This window comes from Macrosteles quadrilineatus, unplaced genomic scaffold, assembly GCF_028750875.1.
Source record: "Macrosteles quadrilineatus isolate MER2022 unplaced genomic scaffold, UCM_ALF_1.0 Scaffold_2__2_contigs__length_208266976, whole genome shotgun sequence".
Taxonomy (NCBI): domain Eukaryota; kingdom Metazoa; phylum Arthropoda; class Insecta; order Hemiptera; family Cicadellidae; genus Macrosteles; species Macrosteles quadrilineatus.
Window position 1 is genome coordinate 178,723,311 of NW_026542595.1, and position 26,168 is coordinate 178,749,478.

Below are 26,168 nucleotides of genomic sequence, written 5' to 3' on the forward strand. Positions count from 1 at the left end.
AATTCATATATGTGTGTCCGTTAGCACGATAACTCGAGCAAAAATGGTCCGATTTTGATGAAATTTGGTACAAACATGTAAGCCTACATTTATTCGAATGAGTTTCCAAACCAGCGTGATCGAATCTTGGGAACGGGGTTTTATGGGGGGATGTATGGGGTAATAATTGGTTTTTCTTATATTTGACTCGAAAAACATATAATTGCTGAATTTTTCTCTAATCATAGTTAAAAAAACAAATAATATACTACATCAAAGTTTTTTTGTACGGTTATTATTCACGGAGAAATTCAAAAAATTGTAAATCTAAAATGCCGATGTTAATCTCAACATAGAGAATAAGTAAACTTTTGTAATTTGCTTGTTTATGGATATGTTTTGATCAAACTTCGCAAATTTATTTATTTTAAACTAAGCTATTCATATTTTACTAAAAAAAAACACATTTTATTACCTTCCCTGTAGCAGCGAACCTAGGTACTAATTAAACCTAATGTTATTAAAATAGATTTAATTGAAAATCAAATCAGGCAAATGGAGCTTCGCTTTGTCTGCAAATTTGCTACGACGGGGGTATTTCTTCATCTTGTGGACACAAAATAAAATTATTATAAACAGGTTTTTGGTAAACTCGCATTTATTACAGTACTTCTCGGTAACACAGAGAAGTAAGGTACGGAGGAAACCTTACGTGGGGTCTAGCACTAGTATCTGGTATCTAGGGCATCCAAAAATGCTCTCTCACCCTCATGTACTACGATACTCGCAAGAGAAAGACCCTGTGCCCTATAGGAATTTCCGCACAGTGCTTGCCGCTCAGGCTCTTCTTTCCTTGTCACTAGTATATTTTCACCCAACATACAAGATCTGAACGAGCACGGGCCTCTTATAAGCATGTCTCTTCTGTACCTTACTTCTAGGTGACAGTAAGTCATATTTAACTCACATTGTACTGTAGTAAGGATTGGTAAAGTAGCAAAAAACCTTATTAGACGATAAATCTCACAAGGGATATACCTTTCAACCAAGCGGACTCTGAACAAGCTGACATTTTGGTTAATTCAAACTGCAATAAACTTGTTCGGTATAACTCAGTGATAATCAAGGCCAGAGAGGAGCTAATATCAATAAATTATCAACCTTGGATGGAGAATAAAAATTATATTTGCTCTCTTTGCAACAATAAACAAATTGAGTCAGTGTTTCACTTCGTAGTAGTATTCCCAATTAAAAAAATATAAGATATTTTTGGTTAAGAACACATTCTTTGAGTGAAGCTGAATACTTTGATTATTTAAACGGAAGGGATTGGCGGGCTTTGGGTAGTTTCTTAAAAGGTGCTTGGAGTGTAAGGTGGAATTTAATACAAGAGTTTTACTTTTAGACAATGGTAATAAGGAAGTTATCTCAAAAAGTATGTTTTCCTTGTTTGTGACTTTTGTTATGAAGTTTGTTTAAAGATAATATAATGTCAGAAAAAATTTATTTTATGGTTAGTTTATTATTTTATCTACGGTCTTTTGTCAAGGAGATACTTTCTGTTATTTGTTCACGAATATGGATTGATGTGTTTAATGTGTCAACCAAACAGACCGTTTAGTAACCATTATTGTCTGTGTGTATGATTGTTCTATATGTTCAAAAATTAATTGTACAATAATGCACATTTCATTTCATTTCAACTCGGTGATTCATTCAGATTATGTATAACAAGTTTAGTTGAACTCTAATTTGTCGACAAGACAATAGTTATCAATGCGTGTGGCTCCTGAAATAACCTCCGGCCAGTAGGATTTGTGGTTTATTTGCATGAGTTCTTTTGACATTATGAACCTCTTTAATTTGATTGGACATTGAGACATTTTTCTAAAATTTTTGTCTCGGACATTATTGACTTGTTTGTGGTTTCAGGCATTATTAAACTTGGTCATATTACACCTTAGTTTTTGGTTGATGACACTTTTTTTAATAAGTTTACATTGATTTTTGAACAGTATGAGACTAGTTGGTCTTGGACAAATAGACCCTTTCTGTTGAGTTAAGCTTATATAAGATATATGTAGATATAAATTACATTTTTGAAGTCTAGGCCTACCTCATTACACAAGATGTTACTTCGGGGCTTAAGATTTAAGTTTAATAATATATTTATAAATGTATCAATTGCGAGTTTTTACCGAATAATTCATCAGTTAATTCGTATTTCTTTTACTGTACCACAATTCGGAAATACTGTGATTCTAGTCAAAGGATTTGCCCCTTTTATCAGCCTCAGGGGTTATCACTTCTTTCTTTTATAAAGTTTGATAAAACTTTGCAGGCTTGAGTAAAACTTTGCAGTATAAAACATGTTAGTCAATTCAATCTGTTGTAATCTAGCTAGGCAAATCGACTGACTATTCACTGAATAAATACTTAGGTAAAGTTGAGTAGCCGCTGCTAACACCAATGAACAAAACAACTTCCACAGGGTGAGAAAATCAATTACATTATATCCTATTAGGAAACACTACAATGTATTTGGACGTTTAGAAATACTTCACTAAACTAGTGCAAATCTAGCATCATGCAGGCAAACTAAAAGCGCAAAGCATACTTACAAGACTTGAATTCCTTTCAAGGTTATTGTTAATAGAATTGTAGTTCCTTCTCGAAGCCATGGCAAAGCAAACAGCTTTAAAAAGAAAGCCAAACACCAAAACTAAAAGCAAGAAAGTTAAATTATAATATCATGCAAAATTAAATGTTAAGGCTACGCCTACAAGCACAGATTTTAAGTTTACTACGTTTTTACAAGGAAACAGTAGTTATTATTACTTATTTTTTTTGTTTTTTCCTGTTCAATTTTTATTTTTAGTAAGTTAGCTTAAAAAAACTTTAAAATTCTGAATTTGTTTTTAGGCATGTAAGTTAAATAAGTGGAGAAAAAATATTTTTGTCCTAGGGAAGTATAAGATCTAAATTTTCTGAAATACAAATAACCTACACAGTCACTGACCTTTTGCTTGATCCTAACTGCCTGACAGTAAAGTCACAACTGAAGAAAAACTACTCTAGTGTTGCTGTATTGAAGAATTGGATAAGAAAAGACAGGCTCCAGTAGGAAATTTCCAACAAAAGCTCCCTTCCACCAATGACACACCTCTTGAGGTCAAAGTTCAACACAACCCTAACTAGCTCAGCTGACCAATATTAAATAACAAAATTATCTATCACCAAACACCACTGACAGCATAGGAAATGTTTCAATTAGACAAATAACTCCCAATATTGAATTATTTAACATTATTCTTTACCCATAGGAAATATCAAAATAGGAAATGTTTCAATTAGACAAATAACTCCCAATATTGAATTATTTAACATTATTCTTTACCCATAGGAAATATCAAAATAGGAAATGTTTCAATTAGACAAATAACTCCCAATATTGAATTAATTAACAGTATTCTTTACCCATAGGAAATATCAAAATAGGAAATGTTTCAATTAGACAAATAACTCCCAATATTGAATTATTTAACATTATTCTTTACTCATAGGAAATGCCAAACCAATAGTCCAATAATCATGTTTTTAAATAATTAAATGAAATTAAAAATAATTAATAACAGTTAGCCTATAATAATGAATTGAAAATCATAAATAATAATTAGCCTAAATAATAATAATTATAAAAAAAATTAAATCAATAAAATATTAAGTTAAATATTTTGTTATTCTTTAAAATAAAGTATTTATTTTGTAATTAAACCAAAATACTACCTATACTGAACTAAACTAATTTAATGTCTGATAAAATTAGATAACCTAGTATATTTTTTATATGAATGACATTTTTTTTCTTTTATAAAACTAGAGTCTTATGTGTTCATTAACAGAGGTTGTAATTTCATTTCACAAAAAAACCCTTGCTGAAATAAAAATCATCAAGGTAGCAAATTGCTTTTTATAAATTGGTTTTATAGGTAAATGCTATCAAACGTTATTTCTTTCCAAAATTATTGCCAATGCAACAAAATATAAGCTTGTGAATTTATTGGTTCTGATAAATTTTGGGGAATGTAGGCTTTTCAAAACTACACCACAGAGAAGTAATATAAAACTACACTATTAAAATTGTCAAGAAATTGATTTAATTTGTGTCTTATTTACAACAACAATAAAATACATCCAATTAAAAGTATATTTTACCCGTGTGACAAAATATATTTTTCCATATTGCACAATTATTTTAGCAAACTATGTTATAAACCGACAAAAACAAACATTCATAATAAAGATAACCTCTCAATTTTTTTAAGTATTAGTGCTATGTGCCTTACGTTTAATCTATGAAGTGCTGTTTGGCTATTTTAATACAAACATAATTTTATTGACAGAGAGCCATCTCAAAAGCCATATCTTCCAACATTCATGAGAAGCAATTTATTTAGGCCAATAGAACTTTAACTCAGGTACCGGTACTTTAGATTTTACTTTCCACTGATTTACAATTCTTAAAAAAAACTACTAATCATAAGAAATGAAAAACATTATCATACTAATATTATAAATGTGAAAGTTTGTGTGTGTGTTTGTTCGTTTGTTTGTTTGTTTGTTTGTTTGTTTGTTTGTTTGAAGCTCAATCACGCATTAACTACTGGTCGGATTGTGTTTAAATTTAGTATGATGATAGCTTACATTCCCGATTAACATATAGACATATTCTTACCTCAAAAATCCTTTCGGGCTCTGCCCCAGCGGCTCTGGAGTTTCCCATGTTAACCTTATGAGTATTCATATTTAAAAGGAATTAAATAATTTTGCCAGCTGTTTCAACTACACAATTTGTTTCTATGATATTCAATAGCATTAAAAGGTTATACGGTTTACCAACAGGGTGCAGCACCATTCGTTCTTTATACATTTATGACAACAGCTAATTTGAACCAAGCAGTAACAAAAACCTGAGTGTGAGAACTTTACTTCTTTCTTTTGTTTAGGTGAAGTGGTAGAACATTATGGCTATGGTAGATGTTCTATATACTATAGTATACCGTAGATTATAGTAAACTAAATTTTCTCAAAAATTGTCCCATCTCATTGCAAATGCAAAACACGAGTATTTAACTACAATAAGCGTTGTATACCAACCCCGTACAAAGGACGGGTACTCAGCTAGTTTAATTATATGATCATTGTCAAGGGATGGGGACGCTGTTAAACAATCATGTGTAAAAAACTAAATTGTTTATTTTCGAAGTTCTACATAATGAAAATTAGAGAACTTTAGGTTTTAAGAGTAAACATGTGGAAAATCCAATTTTTCAAACAATTAAAAACTTCATAAACTAATATCTTTTCTTAATAATAAGGTAGCAAAATTAACTGCAAGATGGATACAGACATAAGTTAACAAGTTAACATATATAAAGAAATCTGAACAAATAATATTATTGTCATCTGGGGTCTAATTATTGTTCCCGTGCCTCCTAAGGTAACAGCATTTTCCTATGTGCAAAATTCTCTAAAAGAGCAAAAAGCTCTAAATATTGTTAAAACGGGACAAATAGACATAACAAAAGATTTAGTAGGAAAAACCATAAGCTCCGTAACCTCTCCAGGAAAATAGGTCTATTTTCAAGGTGTTAAGTGTAAGAACAAAACGGGTTTACTGGTTACCTTTATCAATGCTAACTTTAAGTTCTAGTGGCACCAGAATTCTAAAAATTTGAATAGAACAACCTTTATTATCTGACCATAGTTAGATCATCAACTACAAACAATCCAGTTAGGTTAAACAATGGAAATATATATGGTCAATTCCATAAGATTGTTGTGTCTTTCTTAAGTAATACCTAGTTATTTACAAGATCACATCTCGTTCATTGCGTAACAAAGATAAAACCGTGAGTCTGTTTGTTTGTACTCATACAGCTTCCATTCGGTCAGGCGATCTCCCCTTTGGGGATATTCCATTGTAATTATCACATGTGACCTTTGAATGGCAGATAATTTTCTAAAGAGATTAACAATGAGGAGAAAATGCTATCTGAGATTATTAGCAGTTGTGATTTGTGTAAAATAAATCTCAAACCTACTTTTTTGTTTTTAGATAAAGCAGATTACCCTGATTATTATGATTTTTAAGATATTTAAGAGTTGAGACTTCAATGGTGGAAGGCGTACGGTATCCAATGGCTGATGACAATTTGGCAAACTACAATACAAATCAGTTCTGTGTCAAAATCTGATAATAACTTAGATTTAAGTTAAATTATGTGCGTGGGTTTTAACTGAACAAATGAATTTATAGATTACATGGATAAAACTAAAATACAATAGAAGTTGTAGGTCTCAGCTGAATTTTAATGATAATTGCCTACAACACTTACAAAGATATTCTATGATTAGGTCCTATTTCTGAGGATGATTCATTTTCACAACATGGTAGGCTAATCCTTAAAGCAACAAAATAAAAAAACAAGATGCCACAGCTATTCCCATGGAAGTTTTGGTAACTATCGCCTCACTAACTTCTTATCTGTTAACTCCGTTCAACTCACGACTAAGTAAAATTGAAAATATTACTGCTTCACAGTTTCCTAGAATAATTTGAAAGATTTCCTTTTTAAAGTAGGTATATAGCCATACTCAGTTTTCACTTGTTTGAGATCAAATATGTTGTGTCACGCCAATATGTGAAAATAATTAAACATGTAGGGTAGGTATTTAGTTTCTGTCGATGATTTACCAAAATAGTGTGTTGTACAGTAGCTAACATTGACTGTTTCATGCACACTGTCTCATGCACAAATAGCAAATCATGCAATGTCCCATAAAGACTCACTTTCATTGGTCGAAGTGGTGTGGCATCCACCATAGTGTTAGTGAACTTAGCCCAACTGATTAGTGTTAAGTGCAAGTACTAGTTGATAGTAGATAAGAAAGTGCACTACTGCAACACACCATAAAACATCAGCTAGAACTCGTTTGTTAGTTAGATTAGTAAAGCACCCTCAGAAATGAGATTCCAGATTCCGCCAACTGTTAAAACTTCCAACTGAAAAAATAACACACTAGTGCAGTATGGTTTGGTTAGTGTATTTTAGTGGTGATTACAGATAAAATGGAACTATTGTGCAGGACACACATTTATTAATGAGAAAGATCACAACCTTTATTAATAGCATGATATACAAATTTTATAGACAGACTTACTATCCAATTCGACGTAGGGAGTCTTCAATTCAATTCAATTAGGCTATCAATTATTTAAGATGGGGACGCCACTATGTGCGTATTTTTGCGTATCTTGACCATAGATAAAACATACTCCCTTAGTAGATTAGTCATCCTAATGGAACAACTGAAGCCAATTTTATTGTTAGTTCTGTACGTCCAACTATAGAGGTTATGTTTTGTTTACAATTTGTTTCTTGTTATTGCAGTCATTTAAAACCTCGTTTAACCTAATAAAACGATATATTCATAAACAATAACTGGTCTCCTAGTTATATAACCAAATAGTAAAGCACAAATCATGAAAATAACCCTAAAATAATAGAAACAAAATGTTGTCTACACTAGCGATTAGTGTGGTCGTACATGAACTAGACGCAAAAAACAAGCTTCAAAATTTACAATGGGATGAGGAGTCTACTTGTGTTGCTTAGTCTATGTCTTGACTCAACATCTACCCGGTCAGATCACATTGTTACCCAATACCTTTGTTATTTTGATTTATTGTTCTAGTGTACCATCTTGTCGTTTCTAATGTCCACATTGTGTTTAAATGTGTCCATTTACATGAAAAATGTACTTTTTGTGAATCAATGTCCATCTAATGAAGCGATTAAGTTATAATATAGGTCTACTTTAATGCCTGGAGGTGACTTCTTGACAATTCAAAACTATTTGCGACAATACAAAGCAATTGGATTACGCAGAAGTAGATATTCAAACATATCTTGTTAAATGATTTCTGAGCCTGTAAAAATTAGGAGGGTAGCTAACAAGATTAAAACCTATTTTCTAAGCCTAACCTCTGACTTGGATGACACAAAAGATTTTGTATCTAATTTAGGTAAGTTAAGGTTGCATCTAATATTTAACAAAGATAGGCCTAGCCTATTTGGACAAAACCACTAGGCCTACCTAGGTCAATGTTGGTGATTATTAGTATAATTTAGTAATTTAGACAAACTAAAAAGAAGTATTCAATGAGATAACAGTGAAAACAAAGAACTGCCAAGTGAGAGATGTTGTCACCAATTGTCTTGGCCTAACATACTTATGTTACTAAACAAGTAGGGCCTACACATTTGAGAGGAGTGGGGGAATGAAGGCAATACCTTAAACTGCTTCTTAAATAATTGAAATGTCATTAGCAAAGGTAGGTTACATTGAAAACATTTTGCATTGTCAGTCTATTTCAATGATACCACAGAGAAGTAGGGTACAGGGGAAACACTTGTAAGTATTAGCGGTGTGGCGGTGTAGTAGTGTAGGGGGACATCCAACACCACCCCCCGCCCTCAATTACTAGTGAAACATTTTAATGACGCAATCTATCCAACATTTGTTGGTCAACGATGAAGAGATCAAGTATTTCAAGTAAGTATTTACTACAACGTTCACGGAGGAAGAAGACTCTGTGTCCTGTGCGATATGAATTTTCGCACAGTGTTCGCCACTCGGGCTCTTCCTTGCTAGCCAAAAATAGGCTATATTCTCAGCACAACATACCAGAGCTGAAAGCGCATGGTAATCGAATAAGCAAGTTTCCCCTGTACCTTAGGCCTACTTAACTATGTGATACCAAAAAGCCGTATGATGTTAAACAGATAATATATGAGAAGAAAATTATTACAAAGTTAATAAAAACTGATTTTATCCTACAATATTAGATTACAGCTGCAACAGAATAAACTTAGGTAACCTAGTAAACAGGTAGGTTAAGATACTTTAAATGGTAGAGATAAAGAATGAGACTTCAGTTAAGAAAATAATCATTTCTTTCTGTTACTCTTGTAATCAGACAATGCTTTAAGATAAAAATATATCTTAGACTAGGCCTATAATAAAGGTTTTAAAATGTTACAGATTTCAGCCTAAAGAAATTAGGCTAAGATGCTTGCACAGTTTTAGTATTTCTCAGGTAATTGGACGTGTTTGAAATCCTTGGTAGACTGATACTTTTCTAAATATTCAAACTGTTGTGAAAATGAAGAATATAAATAAACCAACCTTGGACACTGCACAAAGGTCTGAAATAAATTAAAAACTGAACTAGAACTACCCACATATTGAAACATTTCTTAAACTGAGGTTAAGATTGTTAGAAGCATGCCTGACTTACCTAGTGAAAGGAGAGAAGTTGATAACTCTTAGACGGTGAACAACACTAAATTAGGAACTACGCAATTTAAAATCTGCGGGCTGTCTGCTTAAGTAAACAAAATAACAACTCTTTACTTTATCACTTATTTGCGTCAAACAACGCCATTTTATGTTGTCTCGTCTGTTATGTTTTCTTTTCTACTCAGTTGGAGTTGACAGAGAAGAGAAGAGTGCCCAATCAGAATTGTCATCAGCTGGTTGCAAAAATTAGAAATTGTAGACAAAGAAAGTGTATTACGTAAAGATTAAAATATTTCAACGACATACAAAATTGGGAGCTATATATAAGAGTCACATACATAACCACGGCCGCCTTTAACTCCGTTTGGTTAGTCTATGACATAACACATGTGACATAACTATGGTACTAAGTACAAATGATTTCAGTGTATTTAAAATTTGGTGTTTTTTCCTGATTACTTGTGTAAGTGTAACTTAGAGATGAAAAGAGTAAAATGTAATAGTAGTTAATAAACGCGAGTTGCGTACACTACTTTACCTACGACAGTTTTTTAATTTAACAATCTGGTTTTTAGTTACTAACAATCACTACTAATAACTTCTTAGAGAGGTTATGTTTTCGTTTATTGTCGGTGCCACTGAAAGTGAGGATAGCAACGACTTAGCTGATTTCATGTAATCACGTGTTTGTAAAACTTCGTATACAGGGTGTTTTTTTTTAAACTTGCATCTTTATTTATGTAAAAACCGCAATAGATAGAAATATGTAGTTTGCGGGAATCATCTATTGACGTAGGGGGCCCAATTGTTTTGAATTCAATGTTACATTCACATTCCCCCCTGCCCCCAACTTAATTTTTTTTAAATAGCAAGGTACCTCTTGTGTCATATCAAATGAAAGAGCATGAAAAAAGAAAATGTTTGGTGAAATTTATTTTTCATTTGATATGTCACGAGGGCGGGTACCTTGCTATTAAAAAACAAGTTATGAGTAGGGGAAAAGGGGGGGGGGGTTATCTCACAAATTCATGAGCCGATTTTAAATTTTTTTCAACAGAAATTTTCTTTTTTCATGCTCTTTTATTTGATATGTCACAAGGGGTACCTTGCTATTTAAAAAAATTAAGTTGGGGGCAGGGGGGGAATGTGAATGTAACATTGAATTCAAAACAATTGGGCCCCCTACGTCAATAGATGATTCCCGCAAACTGCATATTTCTATCTATTGCGGTTTTTACACAAATAAAGATGCAAGTTTTTAAAAAAAACACCCTGTATATAATAAGTTACCTTTTTCAGGGAACAGGTTCTGCTAGCAGCATTCTTACCATAAATACTGTATTAGGTACAATTAGGGAAATATTGCATTTTTTATTTTTTTTTTACAACTCCATGATTATAGTGAAAGAGTTAATTTACAGTTAGATCTCAGCATAGAATATTATAGAATATTATAAGCAGTTTGTGCTCTCATTTCCATCTCGTCAACTTCACTTTCACTAAATGACATTTTTAAAACAGTTTAGTCTACCTTCCTTTAACTTCCACCAACTTAGGTTAAGAATACTCGAGTATCAACAGGAACATGTAAGATCAACAATTAAAATTGTCAACTGATCAGCTGATTAGTTGACGTTCGAAGCATTACAATTTTAATTCTTTTCTCTCAATACTTGAACCTCATTGGTCCGTTACCTGTGTTGATATGAGAAAAACTATGCTGATATGAAATGAAACTATGCTGATATGAAATGAAACTATGCTGATATGAAAGTAAACAACTGTTAAGTGAAACTTTTCAATTCTAAGAACTGAACTGAAATGTATACTTTAAAACGGTCGTAGGTAAAGTAGTTTTATCAACCCTTTATACTTTAAATGATCAATCATAGCAATTAACAGTGTTGTTCAGTGTTCTGTTGTACTGGGCTGTCATACATGACATTGACTTTCTTCACTCCATATAATCTAGGGAGCAAACTCCCTTATCTCTTTTATTAAGTACATAATCATTGATCTATAAAGGTAGAGAATAGGCTACCGGTACTGTGGATAGCCATTTTAATTAGCCAATTCAAGGAATGAATACTCATTCGAAATTATGAATTAAGTAAAACTGCAAAGTGAGTAATACCAGAAATTTGTATCGAGGCGACTTAGAACCGGCCACGGGCTTTAAAAGCCCACCATTAACTTGCGATCATGTTCGTGACGGTGTTGGCGGCGAACATTCTTGCCCGTGTATATGGGGTCTGTGGCCTGTGAACCTTCGTACCGGCGAGCATGTTGTGCTCAGCTCGTCGGACCCGGAGAGCCCGAGCCCCAACACGAACATGCTTGCTCGTCTGTGGGGACGACTAACATGTTCGCGAGCGTACATGTAAAAACATTTGAAAAAAACGGCCGAGAATGTCTTCGAAACAGTCTTCAGTCATACTCAGGTAATATTTATAATTTGTTTCGTTTGATGCAAGTTCTGCAAACAGAGACATGTGATTAACCCGGTTTACTGTTTTAAACCAATATCTCACACCATATTTTTCGTGGCTTGCGTTTTTTCATCTTCCAAACAAACAAACCCATCAAAAAGCCACATCAGCGTTAGCATCCATTTTAAACACGACTGTCAAAGCGCGAGAGAAGAAGAGAGTACCGGGTGGTGGCGGCGAGCGATATTCACGAGCATGCTCGATCGTTTGTCGGGATCACCGAGCATTCGCGTGCATGCACGAACCTCCCCCCCGCACCGAACACGAGCCAAGTCCTTCGATCTTTCATTAGTTGACCGATTTCGGGTGTGAAAGATCCGGACCCAAACAATACACATATCTCGGACCGCTACACGAACCATGGACGTGCTGTTCCCACGATACGTATTGATACAAGCCCTTGGTCATATCCATCCGTGGAATCGCCCTACCTCGCGCCGTGGGAAGGAGGCTTAAAGCTGCCATATCTCAGTTAATATTCGTCCAATCTTAAAAAGTAAGGAAACAGTTTTTTAGTGTTAAAATTGTATTACCTACCAGAAGTTCGTAAATATCAAAGGGTGTTCCAAACATAGTTGCCGGACTTATACTTTGTTTACAACACTTCCCCACTACTCCTTGTGGCTACCAATCACCACTATTTTTTTTGGGAGGAACTTACCTCGTGTTCTCAGGAACGGTACGGGTAATTAAATTGTTTCCAACAAAATCAAAGAAAAATGCTCTATCTGTTGTAAATTTTTGTTTTAGAAAAAAGTGTTACAAACGAAAAGTTCTAAACTTCCATGTTTATTTCCAAACGCATTTCCGGTGTAAATGCGGCCTTACTCTCAGTTCCACATGACTTATCACTGCCACTGCTTCCATTAAAATGTCTTGTTCCACCTTATCCTTATTTTTAAATTTTTTTATTGTCATTTTTTCACAACTCACTAATACCAGTTCCTTTTGTTCAATCGTGAGAAACATTATCAGTTGGCTAGTGAATAAAGTTATTGTCGTGTTTTGCTCGATTTTATTTATGTTTGACGAGATACTTTATTTCACATTGAAAATCATACACTGTTTCTGTAAAATGAACGAAAAACCAAGTCGCAGTGAGTTTTTTTTATGTTTAGAAAGAAAGCGGCAGAAAACCTTGGGACAGTGGAAAAAGTGTTACAAAACTTTGTAAAGTAAGTAGCTTTTTATGAATTAAAAACAGTACCTCCATGAACTGTCAGATAATACTCTGAGGAGGTACCTACCTCTCAAAGCAAAGGGTATGTAAACCCGTTTAAGAAATTACGATGATTTTCAATCAGTAGCAGAACCAGTAACGACAGTAACTGACAATATAAGTGGACTATTGTCAGATACAATAACAGAACCTAGCAGTGTAAACAGCTGTTCGGTATTATCATTATATTTAGTTTTAATTGACTATTTGATTCCCGTGGGCCAACCACACAGTGGTACGTGGGGGGGGGGGCACGGGGTTGGTTCGGGTTACTTAAAAAACACCAATGATCAAGGACAGCTGGGTTCATTGTTTACCTAACTATTAAAAATTAAAAGGTTTCCGGATTTTCTTAGAATTGAAGAGCCGATACCTGAGTTAGGTGACCACTCAGATACTTAATATCTGTCTACGAAAAACAGCTAGTGTAAAGTTAAGTTTTTAATGATTCCAAAACAAAATCTGATGTTTTACATGTTAAATACTTTTCATATGAAAATCTATTTATAACCATCCATTTTCAAGCATGCCAATAATTATGCCACTGGTGGAAGTGGTCTTACAAATTAGTTCTTCATGAGGAGCCAGGTCATGATATAAAATAAATGTATAATTAATTAACTTGTGTCTGCTTAGCATAATGCAATTTTATTATTTTATATTTCTTATTTACATTTATAAACTTAAAACAATACCAATAACACCAATATCTTACATTCAAACGTACTGTACATATTATTTTATCTAAACTCTAATAACTTGTTTCTAAACTGGAATGATAATTAAATTTGGTCTTTTGAATAGTAGATTTTTTTTGTGGAAGCGCCAAATAATTGATATTCTCTATCATAAACTTTATAAGAATAGATAGTTATTTATGTAGTTACAAACCTCTTTTTTACCTAGTTTGATTTCAGAACAATTACAAACAAATTATCCGATGCTAAGGTAAATAGATAAGACAATTTGTCTGGAAAGCGGAAGTATATCTTTATAATAGTTTAGGAAATGTGTAAAATATCCAGAGTAATCGGAATCCTTGAAACATTGAATTATATGCATGTAATTATTTGTACACCCCAAACCTGCCTGGTTGGATGGTTAAAGACTTAAAAGTAATTTCACTCAATTTGAATTTACTTTTAAACTAGTTTTAGAGATGTGTAACAAAATAATCACTTATCAGCTTTGAAAATACAGCAGTCATACCTTCTTTTACAATATATCACCTACCTACAAGCTTTCAGATAACTATATGAACTTGGGGGTTATGAAAAAGTCATTAACATATTATTTGACAGTTTCTTAGTGTAGTGGGGACAATGTTACAAGAAACACATTTCCGTACTTTTAATGTTCCTACCTGTGGAAACAAAAAAAAATATAACTATAACATCCAAAAACCCTAAAACAATCCCTACAACTATACTTTGAGTACAGGATCTTATTTTAGCCTAAGTCCAGAGACAAATGTTACATCTTAAGCAAATTGATCAAATTTTTATGAAGTTTACATTTTTGGACAATGATTTATGAGTGAAACCATCCATTCAACTCATCCGTTAAGACTACTAACGAAAGCACAAGTTGTAACTTAGAACAACAAGTCTTCATCGCCCTCGTCCAGCATGTTGGCAGCCTCTAGAGCGAGATTTGCTGCCTTGTTGGTCGCCTCTAATGCCTCACGCTTGACTCGAGCAATACGCTTCTTATCCTGGATCTTCTTCAATCTAAAACATTTTCGTTACCAAGATATCGTATTGCTATTATTATTATTATTATTATTTTTTCATCCCATGAAGCAAACAAGTAGTTCAAGGTGAAAATAAATTAAAGATAATCGTAGAAAAGGTCATAAATGTTTTGTTACTAGGTTCAGTTTTTTCTTTGGACAGCAAGAGTTGATTACGGCAACTTCTATAGCCAGTTTCAAACTGCCAAAAATCATTAAACCATTCTTGGGTTAAATTCTGTAAACTTTCAATACTAAACAAATTCTTTAACTACCAAACCGCTCAACTGTGGTATGAACACTAAATAAAAGGTGAGATCATAGATCTATGACTAACTAATAGGGATGCAGGGTGGTGTTTCTTTAAGGAAATAACGCTTTTCTGAAACTGGACAGGTGATAATGAATTAAATCAATAAAATTATGATTTGAAAACTTTTCCATTTTTTGGTCTTTTTGACTCTGTTTCGTTCAAGTAAGCCTTTCTAATAAAAGTCCTTAAAACCTACATGTTTTAGACATTAGACCCATTTTGTGATGGTTTTAAGAGAGGCACTTTTAAATGTTCACTATGTATATATTGATTGAAAATGGATTATACATTTGTTTAAGTAATGTTTTCGGCAGTTAACATTTCTAATTTCTGTTTTCTTATGCTATACTTATGTTACAAACTAAACAAAATAGCAGTTTAGTCTTAAATATTTAAATCACCAAAAGTTGCCCCTTGAACCCATAAAACACTTCACATGCCTCCTTTTAACTTTGGTCTAGTACGTTTATATGTAAAACTTACATGAACAAACATACAGAACAAAATATATTCAGACAATACATCATTTAAATATTTAGTCAACCTTAATACCTTTCAAGGTAGATGAGGCCTTTGGTAAAAACTAAATCAATCGTTTAAAAAATACTATTTTTGGCTTTTTATGAAACAGTCTAAAAATAATAGTAAAATGTAAACTGAAGAGTTTAAGATTTACATAATACGTAAAAACAATATATTGTTCCCACCATTGCGACAATTTTGTTTCAAATTCGACCAGTAGATCCACAACAGGTGTGAGATCTGATGAATGACAGTAAAATAAATTACCTGTAAAATTCCTCTCTCTCCAATTCATCCAGTTCTGAGATAATGTAAGCCAGAGTTCGCTCAATACGAGGAATAATCACTGAAAAAATTACACAGCATGTTTAACTTTTGACTGATGAAATTAAGCCTTTCAACATAAGAAAGCTACATTAGCTCTTTGTAAACTATATCAGTGTTTCCCAGCCTCATGGGTCCAGAGCCGACAAGTGGCATTGCTTACAGCACAGCACGGAGAGCTGTTTGCCAGTGGATGGGTATAGAACATCGAAGGAGCTGGGAAAGAACAGAAGGCAATGTACAGTCAAAGAGAATGCTGCAGGCACCTACTGGTGCGATAGCGGCAGATGCCCTTTGGCTGAGTAGGAAGACCCTGCGGAAGGTGGTTGGCTTTATTAGCGGCCATTTTTTTTTTTTTTTTTTTTTTGTCTACAGATCTGTGCGTGGAACGTATCCAGCAAAACAAGGTGTGAGCCGGTACAGTACAAAGGTGAACTGTACTGATAAAAGTTTGTGGTAGTGACCAGGATCCGAACCCACGACACTACTGCCTTGGGCACGAAGTCCGCGACGCTACCAACTGAGCCACCGACTCACCATTGGGTATTCTGTGGACATTTACACAAGATAAGAATTCAAGTTGAAAGCCTCTTATTTAGGAAATGTGGAGAGGAGGAGGAGACAGCATTCCACGTGATATTTATGTGCCCAGCCCTACAAGGTCTGCGCATGAGATCCCTTGGCCTATCGACTGGAGATCAAAGGGAAGAACGGGTCACCATAGTCAAAAGGATCTTATGGTTCACAAAGGACCTGTGATTTGACGGAGAATGGGGACCTGTGACTGAGGGTGCACAATAAGCTGTTCCAGCTGCGCTGCAATCCCATGGTTACTTGTAAGCCTGGCCCTCTATAAAAAATAAAAATATCAGTGTTTCCCACACTAATGGATACGCAGAGTGGTGTTAGGCTACATGTTACATGTTGATGTTCTAAGATCATGTAGGCTATTATGTCAGGAATTGTTTGGGCTGGTGCATCATCAATAATTCAAAAACTTTCAGCACAGGTGTTTATTCAACAAGACTAAACAATAGAAGGGTGTAATTATTTTAAGTGTATTGAATTTAGGGAATTTCCCATATAGGGATAAGCTATTAGGGTAAAAGGAGGGAATTGGATAGGCCTACTAGGTTTTGTAAAATGCACTGTGTAGGCTTAACTGAGTATGCACACATTGGTTTAATGAGGTGTAAATATTTTGCACAAATGACAATTTTAATAATATTTCAATCGTCATCGTATCCTGTGGTCATGGAAACGTGATCGTCGTCTACGATCGTGGCTAAATAATGAACATCTCTTGCTGTTGTCTTAACAGCATCAGCGTCTCCCATGGTCACGAAAAATCATGTAAATATTATTTGATTTTACGTGGTCCATAAAATTCCTGACTGTTACAACCAAATTAAGACTAAATCCCGACTTTTCTAGACCATTTTGGAATTCAATACTAATTTCCGACTTTACCAATATTTGATACTTTGCTATAGGTAATGTAATTGAATTCATTTTACAAGAAACCACAATACATTTCAAGAATAAAAACACAAACTAACCGTGCTCGATGGCGTTCACTCTCCGATTAGTGATCTTGATGACATCGTCCAGAGTTACGAAGGAGGTCTGCAGTGATGCAAGCTCCACCAACAGTTTGACAGCGCTCTGATAGTTCTTCTTCAGTTTGGCCAACTGTTGACCACCTCGAGCCAGACCGGCCAACTCGTAAGTGTCTGTGCCGTCTTGGTAACTCTCGAACACTGGCAGAGTTACACCTGGAACAGTATGATACTAGTATTAGAATAGATTCCCCTTAAATTGCTCCACATTTTAAGTTTTTTAAGAAACACTAAGCACATTTACAAACAACATAGTCTGGTAGAACTAAACAACAGAAAAGAATTTAGTGTATGAACCTTCACAGACAAATGTAACTTTTAAGCTATAAAAGGTTAACTGGTTTCTCCCTCAATTAACAGGTATACTCATACAGTAATTTAAAAGGGTGATTAATCACTAGCCAAGAGGAGATTAAACTACTGTATTTCACTTGTCACTGACCAGCCACGTTATCCTTCTTTGTGCGCACTTTGATCTGAGCTTTCGTTACGTTCTGGAGAACCACCTGGTTGAAGTCTCCGGTGGTGAACTTGGCTTCGGCCAATGAGAACGCAGCTTCCTTCATGACCTCCCCCATCAGAGTTTTAGTCTAAGGACAGAGTAAATATTTTACAATAAAATATTTGTAATTGAATTGAAGTAATAGACTACAAGTTCTTACCATTGTAACATGTGTTTTACAACACAGTACCGGTAACAACTCCAAAATTAGTTTAATGTCCTAGTCATTATTATGGTATTTAGCATATCAGATGCCAGTATGCATAGTCTATCTCGTACGGCACCTTGATTAACAGACAAATGTTTAAAAATTACATGAATATGAATGTAGTTTAAACATCTTCATGTCTTACCTCAATAATTTTACCAAGAATCAGACGAAATCTCATTTGCAAAGCATCAGCTTTCTTCTTTAACAAACTGTGTCCCTTTTGAGCTCCCTTGAGACGACTTTTCATCAGTGTCTGAGCACTGCAAAGAAAAGACATGTTAAGTCATTTCATAATAAACTTTCATTCAGATATACCTACACTTAAGTGCTACCGATAGTTTTGGAGCTTTCTAACAATGTGTTGACATTAAAAAGTGGAAAGACTATCTTTCCTGTTTCATGACTTGGAATTACGTCCAGCTGTCCCTGATCCTTTGTTAGGCTTTTAACAAATGGTCCTGGCAAAATAAATATCCGATCTTAGTCGGTAACAAAACTACACAGGTACAAGGTCTACACAGGTTACAGGTTACAATACACGACATTGTAACTACCCAGCCATCCAGAGACATAATCTAGAGTTCAATACAGTAGACTCCCACTTATCCGGACTCCTCGGGACCGAGGCCAATCCGGATAACGGTTTTTCCAGTTAAACTGACGTCCCCAAAAACTCGTTAAAACGGACCGTTTACTGTGATATTTGAAATAAATTTAGGAGAGCATTGTATTTAGTCACGTGATCACTGGTCTCAAATCTTTCCCACGAGAACAGTCGTTTCAGCAGTGGCGTACCGACACAATTGGGGGCCTGGGGCGGCTATTCATGAGGGGGCCTATATATATATATACATATATATATATATATACATATATATATACATATATATATATATACATATACATATATATATATATATATGTGTTTGTGTACGATTATTAAATTTAGATAGTTATACATTTTTTACTACTGCTACTGTAATAAAAAATTATATTACTAGTTATAGTTACTAAAGTTTCTATTCTGTATCAAATAAATTAGTATCAAGAGCAATATAAATAAACAATATAAATTTAGTAGCAAGTAAGATGAAGGTAACAGATACAGAACACAGACAACATAAATTGGTATGTTCAAATTTTATTCTAAAATTACAAGAAAGTGTGTATATACAAAACTGGAGAAAAACGACATTCCAGTATTTCAGTGAAATGAAAATACGAGGAGAAACACATTAAAATGTTTTTTTTCGAGCCTTAACTTCAGAAAACTGCTTGATTACTTCATCAAAATTTACACGTTTTGCAGTCTCATTTTCAATAGATAGCAAAGCCAAGCTTGTCAAACGAGATTGGCTCATTGTAGAGCGTAGGTAAGTTTTTATCAATTTGAGTTTGGAAAAACTCCTCTCACAAGAAGCCACAGATACACAAATGGTTAGAAACAGTTTAAGTGCCTCTGTTATGTTTGGCAACGATTCACGAAAGTCCATTTCAATAATAAATTGTAGCATTTTCAGTGATGCCCACGAGGCTGCAACATCAGTTCCTATGCTGGAAGCCTTCAGATGCCGTCTCAGTCTTTTTACTTCTGGTAACATCTCTTGTTCCTCTACATCGTCGAAAGCAGTGGTGAATCGGTTTATATAAGTCATCATAGTTTGGTCGTCTTCTAGTTTTGCAAGATTTTCTGAGTGCACAACAGCAAATTGTTCATAAACATTTTCCATTGATGTTAGTCTTTTTTCTAGTTCCTCATGAAATCTGTCGATGCACTCTAACATAGAGCGTTTCAACTCTTGTTGGGGGGTCAAACCTGCATCTTGAGCAGTTTCTCCTGGCATCATTTTTTTTACTCGTTTGCGTTGTCTCCGTTCCAAGTCGATGTCCATTTCCGCACAAGTTTTTGTTCCATATTCTAAAGCTTTATCTGTCAGCTCTTCCCTACTCTCTTCTAAAAATGTTTTCAACGTTTTAAGCTTCAGCAAACACTTTTCCAAGCTAATACCTTTGATTTGAAGGTACTTTTGTGCATGGTTTACCTCTACCAAAATGTGGTACCATAAGTGCAAAAAAGAAAGAAAATTAAAATTACAAATGTTGGTCATCAGCAATTCCGCTGCTCCCCTTGTATCTAAATTTTCTGAAGGATCGCGTAGTTTCTCCACAGCATCAACCAGCTTTTTAAAGTTTTGGAGGATTGGTTTTACCGCATCGTGATGCGCACTCCATCTAGTCTCACAAAGTCTCTTCACTGTCACGCCTACGGTTTCTTTAAGTATCTCCCATCGATGTGTAGAACATGAAAACGTGTTGTAAACACTTTCTAAGGTTCCAAAAAATGTGACACAAACTGAAACACTTCCAAAAGCATGAACGCCACATAGATTGAGGGAATGGTTTGCACAAGGTACGAAAATCGCTTTTGGATTTTGATCTTTAATTCTTGTTTGTACTCCTGTGTGGATACCTGACATCGTTGTAGCATTGTCATAACCTTGGCTCCTACAAAGTTGTAGATCCAAACCGTCCTTTTCAAGTGATTGGATTATGGCTTCAGTAATATCATGTGCCTTTTTTCCACCAAGCTGAATAAAACCTAGAAATGACTCTTTCACCTCTACTTCCCGGTTGTCAATTTTCACATATCTTATAACTTCACTCATCTGTTCCATGTGAGCTATGTCAGGCGTGCTATCAAACAGTATTCCATAATACTTAGCTTTTTTGATTTCGGAGATAATTTCTTTTTTGACGGCGTTTCCCATGAGAGAAATAAACTCATTTTGTACAGCAGGCGATAGGTAAGAAACTGGAATTTTTCCTGCTTGCAACGATTGCTGAAGTCGTATGTTGTGCTCCTTTAAAACAGGGTCGTAATGTGAAAGAAGTTCAACCAGTTCTAAGAAATTGCCACGGTTTTCAGAGTCAACGCCTTCTCTGTGACCTCTAAAAGGCAAATTCTGTGTAGCCAAAAAAAGTGTGATGTCTAAGAGCCTATGCAAAATGTCCCTCCATTTCTTCCTCTCTGTTTCCATGACTTCCTGGTGAGCAGCATCGATCGTTTTGTTAAGGGAAAGGCTTGCTTGAAGAGTTTTCCATTTTTCAAAGTTGTTAACATGTAATTCAGAGCTTTCGTGATCAGACACTTTAGGATTTAATTTCCACCAACTGTTGAATCCTGTGATGAAACTGGATGCCAAGGGTTTCTTTGGATTGTTATCAAAGAGCTTGCAACAGAAACAAAACAAGCATTTCTTTTCAGGAGAATAAACCATCCATTTTCTTAAAATCTTTTCTCCACTGGGAAGCCGTATGTAGAACCAATTACTGCTTAACTGTCGTGTGTGACCTTTGGAACTTTCCCCAGGCTTCTCTACAGCTGCGAACGGCCCTTCTATGTGTTGATACATTTCACTCCCCCGCCTTATTATATCTGTCCTAATGCTATCTGGCACAGGAGTAGGCCAATTTCCAACATCAAAATCTAATGATAACTCCTCTGGTTCTTCTGGTGGATGCAACTCTGGGTCATAACTTTGCAAAGTAGATGTGTCTTCTTCATATTCCTCGTCTTCCACATTCTCTAATTCTTTGTCTTCCTTGTCTTCCCCATTCCCTCCTTCATCTTCCATGAATTCCTCATTCCCTCGTTTTTCATATTCCTTGTCGTCTTCAATCCCCTGAACTCCTTTTACTTCTTCTTCATATCCTGGTCGTTGGTCATAGCTTGTACTTGTACTTTCTAAAGATTTGGGCACATCAAGCTCCGCTTCATTGTTTGCTGGAAGTGATACCCTCTGAGTAAATTTCAAAATTGAGCCTGACAGACGTTGAATTTCTTGTTCTTTAGCTTTTTGTTTTTTCTTCTTATCCCATCCACTTTGATAGTTTCGTTTCATTTTATCATGGGTCTAAAAAAAAAATAATAGTTTTACCTCCGCTCCATCTTTAAAATCAAAAGGCAAACTCAAACTTAACACTTTAAGCTTTTACCTCTAAGCCTTTTTTATATATTTCTCTGTTACTGCTATTTATTTATTTAGGTTACTGTTATGTACTACTGTATTATGTATGTTGTCAATATCATACATTAATTTCAACACATGTTTTTATTTAACCAAAATAAAAATAAATATGAATATATGTCTTCCTCTACCTCACCTCTACAATAATAATGCAAAAAGAAGAAAAACAAAACATTGTGCAATCCCTATCAAACTGAAAAGTGCCGTCTAGTGTCTACTTCCACCCAATTTGGACACTGTTCATTTAAGATGGTCTCTCAATACCAGCTTAGCCACACATTCACATTACAAAGCTAAAAGAGAAAGGGAAACTAATTAGGCCTACAACCTTACAACTCAAATTATATCAATAAAACTTAAAACAACCCTACCAATTAAATAGGCCTAATTTGTTATCAGATAAAATACTGTTCCATATATTTTTAAGATAGGCCTACTAATAGCTAAAACAACCTATACTGTATACCAATACTTGCATCAAAACCAAATAATTTGAAATAATCTAAATAATCCAACTTCATACGATTAAGTTTGATATAAACTAAATAACTTACCAAAAACGTAATTTGATGACAAAGAGAAGTCGTAACATACAAGGAGCTTGTAGGCCTATGCCTATTCTAAATGCTTCAATGCTAATGCTTGATGACGAAATAGCACTATCACAGAATCGTAAATACAAATATCAACATGTCATTAAAGTATACGTTAAAAATAAACCACATTAAACGCTTAACTAGTAACTGACCACTACTTTAACACCAACACACTACACAGTGACTTACAACCTTTAAATTCTAAGCTCGTCGGGCAATTCAAATTCGCCAAACGGCCAAAGCGGGCGAGTCTATGTTTCTAACAGCGTTGGCCGTAGGGGTGGAAGCATTGTCCAAGGCCACACAGCCCCACGACAACAGACTACAGAGTAACAGAGTTATGGTGGTGGACGGCGGACACTGTCGCACATTGCTTATAACGGCGTGTATCGTGCACACTGCACACACAATGGCATTTCTGTTTGTTTTAGCTCAGTTTTAAATAACTATGTAAAATAAATATAAATCATGATTGAAAATAGTATTTTAAAAATAATTTAGGCCTAATTTAGAGATTTTCTCTGATTTTTTAAAATTTTTTTATTATTTTTGTATCTAAAAAAAAATAAAGTCTACCATTTGGGGGCCTATGCTAGTGTGAGGCCTGGGGCGGGCCGCCCCCCCCCCCCCACGGTACGCCACTGCGTTTCAGTACCACCCACTTCCTGCCGATCTAGTCCGGTTAAACCAATGTGCTGATAAAAATTGTCCGGTTAACTCTTTAACCGGACAATTTTTATCAGCACATTGGTTAACATCTCTATGTCATTTCTGCCGATTGTAATCCGGTTAAACCGATGTCCGGTTAAAAGGTGTCCGGATAAGAGGGAATCTACTGTTATAAAAAACCCACAGATACAGGTGCTAGGTTCTTTTACCCTCTTCTAAAAGAGTTTGTGGCAATAAATAACGCCAAGATCATCTATTTTTAGATATTAAGTTATTGACGCCCATTCTGTATCCATTTATGTTATAAATCATGAATATAGCATTTCTGATTCTGATCTCACATTATTTTACACTCACACTTAGAACCGCCCGGGCTCCGTGTTTGTGGAAGGTAAAAACTTTTCTAACAGCGTTAACGATTATTATGGTAAACGATTATTCTACTAGAAAAATAAAACACAGGTGCAGTTTTGCTGAGAACCTAGGTATATTACCGGATTAAATTTCTATATCGATTTAAATTAGTTTCAATATTGATATTGCATCAGATTTTATTTTACCCCATAAGATAGGCCTATATCAAAACATTAAAAAATATGATCAAAGTTGTTATTTTTTGCTTTCTTAACATTCATAATGTTTTTGGTTAAATATTGTTATTAAAGTTTTATTTATTAAAGATCAATATCAATAACTTATTAAAGTAGGCCCTACTTAGATGTAGGCCCTACCTATTATTAGGCCTACCGGTACTTAAATTTAAATTCAATGTTTATATTTTTATTAGGCATAAGTAAGTTTTTGATGTATAGGCCTACCTTACATCAGGAGGAAGATAATACTTTAGTAGCGATATATCAAACTGAATCAAAATTGATAGTATCAATATTTAATCCGATATCAGGCTTATCGCAGGTTCTCTACAGAACTATAGCCCCGTAAACAAAAAATAGTGACTAAGTCAATCTAAAAATTAATAACTTCCTAGTTGTATCTAAGTTACCTAATTAACTTTGGTTTTTTTCATAAAATGTATAGAAACTGTAATTTATAACTCAAAACAATTAGAAATTTGTACTTATAGGGATGCACTGTGGATGCGATGCTCCCTGGTGTGGATTAACGTCCGCGCTAGTGAGTAATACGACTATCCGCAGTACTATCCTAATAATTAGACCAATTCGTTAATTACGAGGAAAAAATGTGGTTCAGATTCCAAAATAAACTGTAGGTCCCTTAGTTGCCATTAGCTGTATATGGGCTATTAATTAACAGCTGTGTCTAAGGAATATGTCAGCCTTACTCACTTACAAGACTACAAGATCGCGCCACTCATTCTTCACTTATATTTGGGTTAAAATACACACATAGTGGCGTCCCCATCTTATTGATAATTGATAGGCCAACCCTGCTGAACATTGTTTCTCCAATACTAGCCTAGAACTAACGATTTACAGTTGCACACTCAATCGGTAAGTAAGGCCTTTGGCATTTGAATTTAAGAGGGTTAAGCAGAAGTAGGCCTGGTCAAATATGTCAAAAATCCCAAAATGTTGGCAGAACCAAGCCTGGATGCTTAAACTCTTTTTTAAATTAAAATAAACTTAAGTGAGAGTTGGAAATGTAGCTTCACTCCTCGGTAATATTACGTCATGAAGAATGATTTATTAACGAATGTTTTCCGTTAATCTACATTCTACATTGACTTTATTATCAAAGAGGGTTTCATGAAGGTAGGGATGAAATTGTAAAAGGAGTGCTGGGTTATGATGATGTTGTAATGTCACAAATCTAAAATCAAACCATTATTAAACTCACCCTCGGGATGGAAATATGGCTAATCTGTCTTTTCCAGACATTTTTCACTCTTTTCAGTGCACAATTTAGAAATAATTACACTACTAATGTTCACACTTAATTTGCAGCCCCAAGTCAGTAAGCAAGTCAGGTGACACAAGAGAAGAAAACAGAGTTATCAACTAACTTACTAGTATTAGACTGAGAAGAGAAGCAATATGATTGGCCAACACCTTTAGATAGATCAGCTGACTCAAGTTGCTTACAAGCCATAGAGTTTAAAATAGTTATGTTAGTTATATGACACGAAAGTCACTGGGATGCTTATAATTTGATTGATCCGAATGAAATTGAATTATGTCGAATAGATTAATATCTTATCGATATACTGTATGGACCTATGCTATCATTTAAAAATTCAGTTTTTTCTTGCTAATGGCAAGAAATCATTATTTTATTCCTCTTTCAAATAATTTTCGTTGTTTTGTAGTCAGCTGTGTCCAGTGGTCCAGTCCAGACACAATGCAATCCAAAGCCAAGGCCACTGGCTGAATTTTTATTTCAGGATTAGTGTTGCCTACAGTATTATTTTGAGGCTTCTGATTGGCTGAGGGAACATCATTACCGCGACGATACGGTAGATGCCAACGGCCTCGGTGGTATAGTAGATAGAGTAATGGGCTGATGATCCGAAGGACCCGGGTTCGAATCCCACCCGTAGCACTTTTTATGTATTGGATTGTTTTCATTATCAACAAGTTTGGTTGGTTTGGTTAGGTTATGACGGTTTTATTTTATAATT

At 34.7% G+C, this 26,168-nt stretch overlaps 2 protein-coding genes across 4 annotated transcripts in view; both read right to left on the reverse strand.

Moving 5' to 3' along the window:
* LOC128985699 (proton-coupled amino acid transporter-like protein CG1139) overlaps nucleotides 1-9,506 on the reverse strand; it is a 33,411-nt gene extending 23,905 nt beyond the window's left edge. The window contains exons 1-2 of one of the 3 annotated variants that reach the window (XM_054405488.1): nucleotides 9,344-9,506; nucleotides 6,833-6,940 (exon numbers count right to left, since the gene is read on the reverse strand). In XM_054405488.1, coding sequence (XP_054261463.1) covers nucleotides 6,833-6,865 — 33 coding nt within the window. In that variant the 5' untranslated portion in view covers nucleotides 6,866-6,940; nucleotides 9,344-9,506. Of the gene's footprint in view, nucleotides 1-2,600; nucleotides 2,702-2,998; nucleotides 3,023-6,832; nucleotides 6,941-9,343 lie in introns of those variants that run through there. The other 2 variants (XM_054405487.1, XM_054405489.1) reach the window with 2 other exon arrangements.
* A 4,164-nt stretch (nucleotides 9,507-13,670) lies between these two features.
* LOC128987016 (V-type proton ATPase subunit D) lies at nucleotides 13,671-25,551 on the reverse strand. The gene is made up of 6 exons (XM_054407659.1): nucleotides 25,388-25,551; nucleotides 18,419-18,536; nucleotides 18,006-18,153; nucleotides 17,504-17,719; nucleotides 15,888-15,966; nucleotides 13,671-14,783 (listed from the first exon to the last, which is right to left on the reverse strand). The coding sequence occupies exons 1-6, from the start codon at nucleotides 25,426-25,428 to the stop codon at nucleotides 14,648-14,650; spliced, it is 738 nt and encodes a 245-aa protein (XP_054263634.1). The 5' UTR covers nucleotides 25,429-25,551; the 3' UTR covers nucleotides 13,671-14,647.
* Nucleotides 25,552-26,168: the final 617 nt, after the last annotated feature.

Coding starts and splice junctions, on each gene's coding strand:
- LOC128987016 (XM_054407659.1), bottom strand. CDS start 25,428: ATGTCTGGAAAAGACAGATTAGCCATATTTCCATCCCGAGG. Junction 18,154..18,418: donor TTCTTGGTAAAATTATTGAG/GTAAGACATGAA, acceptor CTCTGTCCTTAG/ACTAAAACTCTGATGGGGGA. Junction 14,784..15,887: donor GAGAGAGAGGAATTTTACAG/GTAATTTATTTT, acceptor AAAATGTTTTAG/ATTGAAGAAGATCCAGGATA.